This window comes from Melospiza georgiana, chromosome 11 (genome assembly GCF_028018845.1).
Source record: "Melospiza georgiana isolate bMelGeo1 chromosome 11, bMelGeo1.pri, whole genome shotgun sequence".
In the NCBI taxonomy this organism is placed as follows: domain Eukaryota; kingdom Metazoa; phylum Chordata; class Aves; order Passeriformes; family Passerellidae; genus Melospiza; species Melospiza georgiana.
In genome coordinates, this window is record NC_080440.1 from 13,981,731 (window position 1) to 13,994,200 (window position 12,470).

Consider the following 12,470-nt stretch of genomic DNA (forward strand, 5'->3'; position numbering starts at 1 on the left):
TCTTTCAAGCTATTAGAATCCCTAATGAAATTTCCCATTGAAGCTAGTCAAATAGAATCAGGTCCAGAAGTGGTTCCATATCCACCTTGGGTTATATATGAAAATCAATTTTTCACTCTACTACTATGTATTAATTAAATAAATGGGACTCATGCTTGCTTAATCATGCAGGTTGTGTTCTTACTGAAAGAACAAAAACCTTGCTCACAATTATGCCAGCTTGTGACATGTGAGGAAAGGTCCACCTCGTCTTTCAGGCAGGCTGCTGACAACCTGCACAAGAGTTTATATTCCCAACTTCTGGATTTAAATTAGGACTTGATCTTACTGTGATATTTTAGGCATTTGATAAGATTTAGTCCTTTTTTATTTGTATTTTTAACAAATTCGGTGTGAGCGTCTGACCTAACTCCATTTAGCCTCCAATAAAGAGTGTTTTAGTGGAAAATTTTTTAGTTATCATGTATTTAGGACACAGCCAAAGATAGAGGTCATGTTAATTAGACTGCTCCAGGGTTACTGTAACTCTGTGGTCACTTGACAAAAGGGAAGAGGTCTATTCAAGGGACTGCTTGGCAAGGGAGCAGAGCTGCGTGTGACAATCTCCAACCTGCCCACCGAGCTTCCCCTTCAGGCACAGGGACCAATCTGTTGAGAATGACCTGACCTGATGAAGGATCTATTTATACACAAACTTTAGTCCTGGACCAAAACTGCCTGCATGCCAAAGGACTGGCCCAAATACCACCTTCTCAGTAACATTCAGTATCTCATAATCAAATAGTTACAAATCAGGCATTCTTATATTCACAGTACTTTCCCAAATTCAACAATGCTTTACCATACATTCCTTTAGTTAGCAACCCTTTCTTTCCCTTAATGTAGTAACAAGTTAAAAGCAGCACACACTCTAATTTCTGAGCCTTTTCAAATACAGGCAACCCTTGATATGGTTTGAATTTTAAAATGAAATTAGAATTGCATACTGCAAGCCAAGGTCGTGTTTGCTACAACACACAAAGTTATATGTGGATAATGTTCTCCATGTTCTGGATGATGCATACTTTTAGCAAACAAAATTTGCAGTACTGGTTAAACAGCTGTTTAACACAATCTTCAAAACATTTAGGAAATTGGTGAATATACATCAAGATTATTCCCTAGCTAGCTGAAGCTAGGATCTAATGAAGTAGCACAGCCACTGACATCGAGTTGCTGACACAAAAATAATTTATCAATAAGTAGGTGCATAACGTAAGTTCCACTCCTCTGAACCTGCATAAGGCCCAAGAGCCCCTTCTCTGGGGCAAAGAACAAACTCTGCAAGGTTTCCTGGTACAGCAAGGTGCACAGGGTAAAGAAAAAAAAAGCATTTTTAACATACATTCAACTCCAGGCAAATCAAAATCATATATATATCTTGGGGCTGACATGTAGCACCCAATTTTACTCAGATTTTGGGAATATCAAGGAACCACTGTTAATTCTGTCCCCCCAACTACTCTTCTCCACTTTGAAACATGTGGGTCCTCCCAGAGGTCTTTGTGAAGTCATTCCACATGACTGCAGTGAAGGGTTAAACAAATACATTAAATAACAAGATGCAGCCCTTAAGAGATCAACATTCAGAAAGACACCAGTTTACCTTGGAAAAATCAGAGGAAAAGCTTCTGAAAAACAACTCTGGAAATCTCCAGCAGGACTCAGAATTCTCTGGGAACTTATAAATGCAATACAGTCTGTGGCCAGGTATAGCACTGAAAATTTTAGGACTTTTTAAGATTTTTTTTTTTACTCAGTTCATTCTTTTACTCCAAAGAAAGAAATCCAGCATAGGCTGCTACTCACAGCCAAGCAGGCCTATACTTAACTCACTGTAAATAAAAGTTTAAATATTTTTATAATGGAAGATAAGCTACTTACCCTACTATTACTATTACAAAATCCAATAAATTCCATCCATTTCTAACATATGCATTGGGGTGTAATAATAATCCATATGCTATAATCTTCAAAAATGTTTCAACTGTAAAAATTATCAGGAAGGCATATTCTACTTTTTCCTGTAGAAGACAAAAAAAAAAGTACAATGAAAGACAAGAAATGTAACAGCTCTTTTTACTATTGACAATTTGTAACAAGTGAGTACTGATCAGGACTAAGGAAATACGTTCATGGCAGTTTATTTCACAGGTTTTAATTGCATAACACTTAATTATAACTGTACTGACAAGGTTATAATTACATAATTGCACAAGGTTTTCTTGTTTTCACATTCTGTGAGAGGAAAAAAAGCAGTTTCTGCAAACATTTAAGCATACTGTACCTTTGCTTACGCAAAGAGTCCCATCCAGGTCAATAGGATTCTCTGCATTCATTATAACCAGAAAATGCTGTAGAACAGAGCCCTGGAAATATCCTTGAAAGGTAAGCAGTGGTACACTTCCTTTCACTATTAAAAAAGTTTTAATTGTTTAATATTTAATTTTACACTGTCTTGCAACTTTTTAATCTTGATATGGAAGCTTGAATTCACTTATTCTCCCTTCCACTTTACCAGAATTTCTTTAAAATACCCTATTATGTGTGAAGAAATTTTAAGGTACTGTACCACCACCTTGTATCATTGAAGCTCCAACATCAGATTTAATGTTTTTTTTAAATGCTATTAGTTTCTGCGTTTTACCAAAATTTTTATTTTACAGCTATATACTGAATATCTTTTCTTAGCTAACTAGATACTCTAGAAAGAAGAAACCCCCAAAAACATTATTAGCATGCTTGACTTGGTAAATTGAAGAAGTCACCACTATCAAAACAGAGCAGTTAACAACTGCTCTTTTTACCTTCAGACATGATCATTTCATTATTTTCTATAACATTTTGTTTCATTATCTGTTGCTACTCAAATACTACAGCCAAGAATAAAATGCACAAAGAGTATGATTCATTTTTTAAACTTGTTCAGGAACACATGATGTTGCTCATTTATCACATACAAGGTTCATTACATGACTGTAACTGCTCAGGCAGGATTACCATCTTCTACTATCATTACTCAAACAAAACACCAACATTACACACAAAAATACATTATCTTTATTTGTTACATGAAAAATACACATTCCTTATTTGTGACACAGCTTGGCACTCTCATACACAACCATAGGAAAAACCAAACCTTAATCATTTGCAACTTAAACAAAGATCTTGATATTCTTATGTGCAAATCTTTCATTTGGGCAGCTAGATTTCTCTTGCTGCCAAAGAGGCCACTTAGGATGGTTATGTATAGGATGTGGTATTTCCATTTATAAATCTGACACTGGTGATTTAATAGAGGCACAGGCTGGTCAATAAACTCCTTTCCAGGCCTTTACCTGCAGCAAGCAGCACCTGGGGTCACTGGGGCAGGTCAGGCACTCTCATTGCGAAACAAGGATTCCTGCATCTCCTCTCCTGCTCAGCTCAGTCCTGCACCCCTGCCTTTTTCCCCCTCTTTTGATTACACTTTATGAACACTGTGGAGCTTCATCCCAGACTCCTCAGCTACTTTCCATTTTGGGTGAGATCTTCCAGCCCAGTGAAACCTCCTTGTCCTCAAGCTTCCTAATACTTCTTTCAAAATTGTCCCTCCCACTTACCCATCAATTTATCACCAATCAGCCAGGACAGTTGCAAGATAACAAGAGTGAAGTGGCCTCACGCAAGAAATATCAAGGTCTTGTGCACCAAAATCCATCTGATCTCTTTGGCCAGAGAACACCACTGAGATTACAATAATATGAATTAGCAGCATTCCTAAGAAACACACTCAGAGATGTTTAAATACAACAAATCCTACCACACACACATTCCACAATAACAGCTATTTCTGTCTCCCTACATACAGCTAAATTTGCAGCTAAGATATAGGAAGATAAATAATGTAGGAAAACATAAGAAGGACAAAAATATTACAGTTGTCATTTGCCATGGGCAAAATATATATCAAGATCATAGTAGTAAAAAAAAAAGTGAGACAAAATACATGTTTCATTTATGCCAAATTTCAATAGCTTCTCTTCTTAAAAGGAACACAGAATGCAGGACTGGATGGGACCTTCTGAGCCAAAATAACCTCATGAGTCCCTAAGCCCAGAGTTTTATAGGCAACCATGTAATTTAACTCCTTCCATTAAAGTACCAGTTCCATCCTAAAAACCATCTTTGCTCTTCAGCGCTCCCCTTCAAAAATATTCCAATGTTTTTCTGCTCTCTGGGCTAAACACCAGCCCCAGTGCTAAAGTTACACAACTTTTGTTAATGTCACACAGCCCTGCAGCTCATTTTAATGGGACAGTTCAAATCTGAACAACTGTGCCCTATCATTTCTCATCCATCCTTGAAAAATAGTATTGGTCTCCATCGTGTTTATCTCATCTCTTTTATGGAAGCAGGAGTTTTTATTGTTTCCTAAACAGTATTGCAAACATTCCATAGAGCCATATGGAATGTAGGACAATCTCATTTTTAAACCCTCCAATGGGCTCAAGATCAGTGTGTGTCACTTCTCAGATGGATCATAAGAAACTTTGAGAGCTGCACCAACAGAAGCCACATGAAATCTCAGCAAGGAAAAATGGGAAGTGCTGCACCTTGGCTTAAATAATCCCACACCAATACGGGCTGAGAAAGGACCTGGAAGTTGCACATCAATTTAAATATGCACTCATTTAAATCAGACCAATTCCATAACTTCACTGTTTCATTTTCCCTTCCTTCCTGCTTTCCTCCCTTTCATGCTCTCACACACTCTATTTATTTATTTATTTTCAAAGCACAACCTGTGTCTTCCACAGAAGCCAGATGAATGACTTGGCCCCATAGCTGGCACACAAAGCACAGGCTGTGCTTTCCTCACAGACTGTTTGGCTCTTTAATAAATAGGCACCCAACAGATGTTCTCACACAAACTGCAGATTTGACAACCTGCTCAGCCTCAGGAAGGTCCTGGTGGGCTCTTCTTACACGTGGATAATTTCTTGCTGGTCACCATGGACATCAATTTTTGCCTCTGCAGCCCTGATGCATCTGTAGGCCACACATCACCTTGTACATCCAGAGCTTAAGCAACCACTACTCAGAGTAAATAACACTCAATTTTCAGTATCCATGAAAGAGTTGCAGAGGCAGGGTTGGTTTGGAAAAATAAAACTAAAAAAGTAAGAGATAAATTCAAAATACGGACTCAAGACTGCAATTTTAGAACGATATGATGCGTACATTTATCTGGACTCTTTTCTCCACAGTGGTAAAATTATATTTTGTTCAATTTAGTTGATATCTTTAAATGAACACTTCATTCAAAATGGCAGTAGGTACACTAAAAAAGTAGACAGCTAAACAAAATAATAAGGAAATACCTAAGAGTACGTATGGAGTGCTTGCAAAAGATAATCTATTAAAAGAAACCAAGAAGGCAGGTTTGGTTCTAAGAAACTGCAGAGATTATTGCAGAATTTGCACATAATTTCTAACATCTATTATTGCATTTATTTCGACACTGCATGATCAAATTAGCAGAAAAAAGTGACAGCTGTAAACCTAAAGAATATACGGAGCACAACAATATGTCTGCGTTCTGAAGGATCAAATCCTGAGGCTGTATAGATTAATAGTTGTTTGTTCACTGATTTGATAAAGCTAGGTCATCTCTCCTCACAGGCAGCTGATTCCAGCAAGGCTGTCTGACACTTTGGTTAATGCTGCTCAAAATCTTCAAGTCTCAGCAATCTTTTTCTCAATATATGATGCAACAGGACTGATAAGATAAACTGCCCTTCTCATGGAATCCGTGCAGTTTGCCTTTGGTATTGATCATGAATCACAAAACAAAGGCCACTCTTACCCTATGAGTTTAGGTGCCATCATTAGATCCTCATTTTCTCACAAAAAAAAAAAAAAAAAAGGGAAAAGGAAAAAAAGGGAAAAAAAGAAAGGAAGCATTTGCTTTCTTATTTTAAGTAAATCAGCTTAGCAGAAACCCTGTTGCTCAGGAAATCTTTTTTTCCCCCACCGCAGCCAGATGGTGTACATTAGTCATCATTTATTATCTTCATATTTTCAAAATCTCAGAAAGAAATATGCAAAGCTACAGTTACATGTCAGAAGGTGACACACCAAAATTCTGCATTTACGTTAAGATGTTTCACAAGATAATGGTTTCAAAATCAGAAGTCATTAATTTGCAAAACCTTAATCTATTATGCTAGGTAATTAAGTCTTACTATATTAAAACTTCTATTCCCTCAGCATCAGAGATGGGAATCATTTCTTAACTGAAGAAATATATTTTTGCATCCAGAGTAACAAATATGCATCAGAGTAAAAACTGCTTAGCAGATAAAGTGACTCAATGTAAGCAAGTTAAACAGACTGATCAACTTTCTGAAGCTTAGACACAACACAAAATACTTTGACATTATTGTTTTAGGGATCAAAAACAAAAAAATAAAGTCAGATGTTGTTTAATAAGTTGTGTGACTGATGTTTGGACAACACATATAAAGCCATTTATCTTTTTGACAATCAGCCATTTTTTCAAGTTCTGGCACTGGAAAAACACTCTATCTACAAGACAGAAAAGTAACTTGAGTTTTGAATTTTAAAATATAATTATTTCATTTTTCATTTTGTATAGCTGTATTCCTCTGAAAATCCTCTCTGACATGCAGCACAAGTAACAATCAACAATAGGAAAATAAACCTATTTATTCCCACATGCGAAAAAATGTTATAGCAGTTTTCCAATACAAAAAATGAAACACAAATGGAATCCATACACCTGGCAGAAAGAAATCCATATTCTTGCCTTTATTTCATCAACTTTAAAAGTAATGTGCTACCAAGATTGGACATGGAAATTGCTCTCTATTCATTAGAAGAATTGGAATTATTTATCTCTCAACAATTCAGATAACTATTGGATTAACTGTGCCTTTAGATACATAACAACAAACAAGGAGGGAGAGTTTGAAAAACATGTTGTAAGGATTCTTGTCCTGATCGATCCAAATAAACCATGTTTCACCACCCTCATCAGTCCTGACCCACTGGAGGGAATGCAACCACTGCTCTCTACTTTGTCAGATGGCTGCATTACTGTCCTTGTAAGTGCAGCTTTGCTCTACAGCAACCCTAGTCCTTTAATAGAGCAATAGACCTTGTTTCCATCCTTCAAGAGCACATTTCATGTACATGAGACCTTTTATGTTTGAATACATTGAACACATGTAAAATCCAGGGCAAGACTGGGCAGGAATTTGGCATCAGGCCCAGAAACATCTCCAGTCTTTTGAGGAGCTTTACAGGACACCATCACATTACTGCAGACCCAGATGCTCTGGAATTTCAGGCTGGTACATCTCATGGCAAGGCTGACACTTGAAAGTCAACACCAAGTACAAACTCCATACTTAGGAGTAGAAACAAGCAGGTATTACACAGCAAGAACATTCTTACACCAGTTCAATATTAAATGAACAGGATTTCACATTCCTGGTACCACTGCCAAGCAACAAATCTCATTCAACATTTTTACTGCTTGCAAAGAGAGCACAGAATCCTTTCATCTTTTTTGAACTGAGGATTCACAATCCCATGGTCTGCTCACAGTTAACAAGAGTTGCACCCCCCAAATCTCAAGCAGGCATTTGTGTTTGCAGGAACAGAGAATAAGAATATCTCTGACACTGAGCACAGCAAAGGAACAAAATGGATGCGCAAGCTATACACTGAGGCGTAATTAAAATTAACTTCAATTAAGTTTCTTTAAGTCCCTTTTTATCAATGTAGTCTGAAGGAGCATTTGAATAACTTACATCACTGAAATAGAACCTCAAGCTTCAAAAACAGTTTTAGTTTTCCTTTCATCTGACGGGTTCTGGCGGGAGGTAGAGAAATAAGCAGAGCATATTTAACACTGATTACTTTTTTCATTATTTCCTGCAATCACTTCCTCCAAATGTGTAGACCTGCATTTCATCTTTGAGTGTAACTGCTTCTCATATGTATTTTGCACTTTATGTTGTAATACAATAATGGAGATGTAAACACCTCTGCTCTGTAAATAACCATTTCTGCAGAGAGAAAAATGTTGCATCCAAATTAGAATTTTTCATACATAATACAGGCTTCTGTGTGGAGCCACATTGGTTTTATTCATGTAAAAGTTCAATTTACTACATGTTAAGTATTTTCAGTCCATAAATAGAAAAGAATCCAACCTCTTTGGTTTTTTCCTCCTTTATATTTAGTCAGAGATCTGCTCTGGGATAGGTAATGCAGAGCTTTGCTGAGCAACAGCTGGGGAAAACAACAGACATCCACTCTGTGTGTACATAATTATTAAATCCACTATTGGCACTGCCTTGCACACCCTCACAGAGGCACAGACAGCCCTTCTGCTTCTATTGCTGTGAAGAAATGAGACAAATGGCGTGGTTTTGAAAATTTGATCCTAAATAACCAACAGCAAAACTGAACTCCTGCAAATTGACCATCTACTTAAAAATTATCAAGAAAGGGCCCACAAACAAACCAATCACTTGGCAATAATTGCATTCTTGCAGGGTGCAAAAGGCAGGTTGTAGAAATGCCAGCAGGCAGAAACATGTGAGCTTCAGTCCTAAAACCACTTGAAGATTGAGCACAGTATTCAAAGAATTGCACAAATGAAAGCTGGCCAACTAAGCAACAAAGAATATACCTGGAATAAAATCCAATTTACTTGGGTGTCTTTCTGCCCCCATCTAACTGATGACATTCAGGAAAACAAGGCCAGCACAATAAGTAGAAGAGAATATTTGTGTATACTGGCACATGGCCTCATCATTTTCCTTACATAGTTGAATAGAATCAGTGTCAAGTGGTGAATTAAACCAACATCTAATCATAAAACAGCACTAATATTAAATGTACATTAACACCTACTATCAATTTTCTTTGTTTAGAAGACACCAGGTTTTGGGCAGAAACCAGGGTATGAGAATATTAGTAGGTCTCAGATTCTTTAGAGAACATATTAAAATTCTGAACATTTAGAAATCAAGAGAATTTTGTAATCCTTATAAATTCATTCTCACCATGCAGAAATCTATGAGTAGAAAACAGGCAGGAGCAATGACAGTATTAAATCCTCTATTGAATTTAGTGCAAGGTAGGTTAAAAAAAACCCAAAACATCTCCAAAAGCTACAAAAATTATTTTTCCTTAAAAGAGAAAACTACAGACCAAAATCTCACCAACCACATCAAAGTGCAATTATTTGGCATTTCACTATGAAACAGATGAAAAAAGATATCTGCTTTAAAAATACTCCTGTGTGAGGTCTTCCTGTATGTTTTTTTCTAACCACTTTTCAAAAGTACATATTGATACCACTTATATGTTTCTTAAAATGCTGCCATAAAAACTTTCAGATGTCACAAAAACTTAACTACTCTGGTGATGCTGCAATAGCCTGAATTTAAACCTACCCACAAACAATGCCCATTTTTTTTACCTGGTTTTCAAACCCATTTAATTCATTCTTTGGTCAATACAATTCTGAAATGCACAGGAGTGGCTCTCACACCAGTCCTGGTCACTCTGCACTCAGCTTTTCTGTAGGTGAGCTGCCAAAGCAGGAGTCTGTCCCAACAGAGCGACAATTCCAAGTGGCTCTGAAGGAATATGGCATCCAAAATGGAAAGAAAGAAGACCAAACAGGTCAGGTTTTTTTGTGTGTTACTTATTCATTCACAGCTCTATAATGATCCAGTGCTGTGTCTTAAGAATGTCAAGGACTTTATGTTAAAAAAAAAATAAAGTGAAACATTAAAACAATATGGAGAACAGACTGGGTCTGTAGTTCTGTTCTGCACTGGTAGCGTCAGTCAGGAAACAGAACAATGACATTCCTTGAGTAGGTGTTTTTTCCCTTGATTTATTCATCTGACTGCAAATCTAATTTCCACTTTCATTATGAAAGAACTGGACAAAACTGATAGAATAACTTCATCACAATGCTTTACTCATTAATCTGCCAGATATATGACTCCATCAACTCTTTGCTTTTGTCAATTTAAGAACTACAGAATGATTTGTTAAGAACATACCCAATGAGACAGTTTGTTTTCCTAAACACCTTTAGTAGGGTAGAAATTTGCATTATATAAGGCTCAACAATTTCATTTGGTGAGGTTTGGTTTGAGTTTGTTTCATTTGTTTGGTTTTGTGAGGTTTCTTTGTTGGTTGGTTTTTATCACGGTGGAAATGGTTTGACCATTTCCCACCAACAAGGTTTTCAAAAACTCAAATACACTATATACCCCATGTCCTTCTCTGACCTTGAGGTGAATACAAAGGGAGGACATGGTTAGGCCTGGTACTTAATTGGAATTTTTCTAATTACCCTTCTCAAGTTTGAAACAGAAGACCCCCAGACCAGTGGTCAATCTGTGAGCTACATCCTACACTTGTGGTTTACTATTGCCCCTGCAAACCAGCAGCACCAAGAATATTTTGTTCAAACCTCTGCTTTTGGACGGTAGTCAACTTTCATTACCAAGACCGGGTATCTGTATCAGGACTGGCTACAGAATTAAAATATTATTTTAAAAAAATTCAAGGGCTTTAAAAGTACTAGAGAATGTGAATCCCTTATATTGGTATAACAGTGTTAAGAAATTTCTTCAGAGAAATTTGTATTTAGTTCTGACTCCTTCTTAATACATCCTAACATCAGCTCAGCACTAGAATTTCATACAGAAGACACTGAATGCAATATATGATGTGAAAATGATGATTCCATACTGAGAGGAAGGTTTGATTGCTAAATAAGTTCCAGTGTGAAATATCTAATGCCTCTTTGAGGACTACATGCTGCTCATTCTATGACCTCTTCACAACTATTTTCTTTTAGAAAAGAAATTCTTAACTCCTTAGATAGACTTTGATTTACTCTATATATTTCTTAACAGGTAAAACAAAGTACTGCACTAAAAATCACTCCAACAAATCTGGAAAGACTGCATTATTTATGAGCACACAACCTGCCAGAGCACTAGAAGCCATAAACTACAGAAATGTCAACAGCAATGTTGCTGATGAAATACATTTTCAACTAAAAGAGAAGACAGGATAGAATATTCCTGGTAGATGCTGCCCAGAACAACAATGTGGGGAACCAAAAAAATGCATTTATCCAAACTGACAGAAGAATGGTCGGCAGTAGCCATGAAAATGTTAAAACTCAACTTTATCTTTGAGTGTCTCAGTTGCTGAACAAGTTGTCCTTTGCAGTTTTCTTCTCCTGTGGTAGTTTTTGAGCCACATGCTTGAGGTAACTCTTTAATAAAGAATTTATTTCATAGTCAAAAAAATTAAATAACACACTAATAAAAGACTTTGTTTTGAAAGACTATCTCATTGTAAATTCCAGACATGAGAAATGTAATTTGGCTATAGAAATTAGTATTTCCCTGCAGCAATAAAATGCAGGAATATTCCCATTTTGTGTATCCACTTAGTATTTGGATAATTATGAAAGTAAAGCCCTCTAAATTCTTCCATCTTGAACACAAGGCTAAGTGAACATAGAAACATTTTCATCGCACATCTGAGGATTAGATTGCTCTGGCTGTTCCATAACAACAAAGAAAATGAGGATCTGTAGAGAAAACACAAGGGAAATGTGCTCTTTTGCCATGACAGTATTCAATGGAAGACCTTTGCTCCACTGCAAACACAGAGCTCTTGGACAAGAAATATTAAAAGGTGGAATGGCTCCCTATAAATAGAGAGGCGTTGCAAGAAAAGTTTAAAAAATAGCACAGCTAAACCAGCAATTTGTATCCAGTCTACAAACATGACCCATGATATACCAGTTTTAATTTCAGCAGTGCTCAGGTACAACACTGATCCAATCCTTATGAAAATCCATTAAAAAGTCACGCATTTAGATGGTTTCTCTGCCAATAGCACCACCATGAAGCTTTTCTGTTTTCTTCATTCTAACCATGGTAGAAAAGCATTAAAAGTAACCCTAAATGTACCAATATTGAAATAAAGAAAGCCATGGAATACTACTGACATCCACTGCTAAGGTAGCAGGAAAACTTGGCACAGTGGAAACAACTGATACACCTGAATAAAGCAGGAAACATTTTTGTTCATTTCCTCTGATCTGCAGATCAAACCTTAGTGATAAAAATCTTCAACTCCCGATAGAAAGTAAAATATGAGTCTGCCTGCCCTAAAGCCACATTTCTTGTTTCTTTATGGATGAATCAGTTTTCCCTCTATCTTGTGGAATGTAGCCAACATAATTTAGGGTCCCTCCAGTGCCTGCTACAATTACAATTCCAGATTCTGCAAATGCTTCTAAGTGCATCTTTGTAATCTCTAAGTTACAATGCAAAATCATTTTCTTCCTTTCATTCCCATAC

The 12,470-nt window shown here is 36.7% G+C and overlaps 1 protein-coding gene across 9 annotated transcripts in view; it reads right to left on the reverse strand.

Moving 5' to 3' along the window:
* CACNA1D (calcium voltage-gated channel subunit alpha1 D) overlaps positions 1–12,470 on the reverse strand; it is a 169,537-nt gene that overhangs the window by 105,388 nt on the left and 51,679 nt on the right. For all 9 annotated transcript variants that reach the window (XM_058032083.1, XM_058032086.1, XM_058032085.1 and 6 more), the window contains exon 4: positions 1,924–2,063. In XM_058032083.1, coding sequence (XP_057888066.1) covers positions 1,924–2,063 — 140 coding nt within the window. The remainder of the gene's footprint in view (positions 1–1,923; positions 2,064–12,470) is intronic.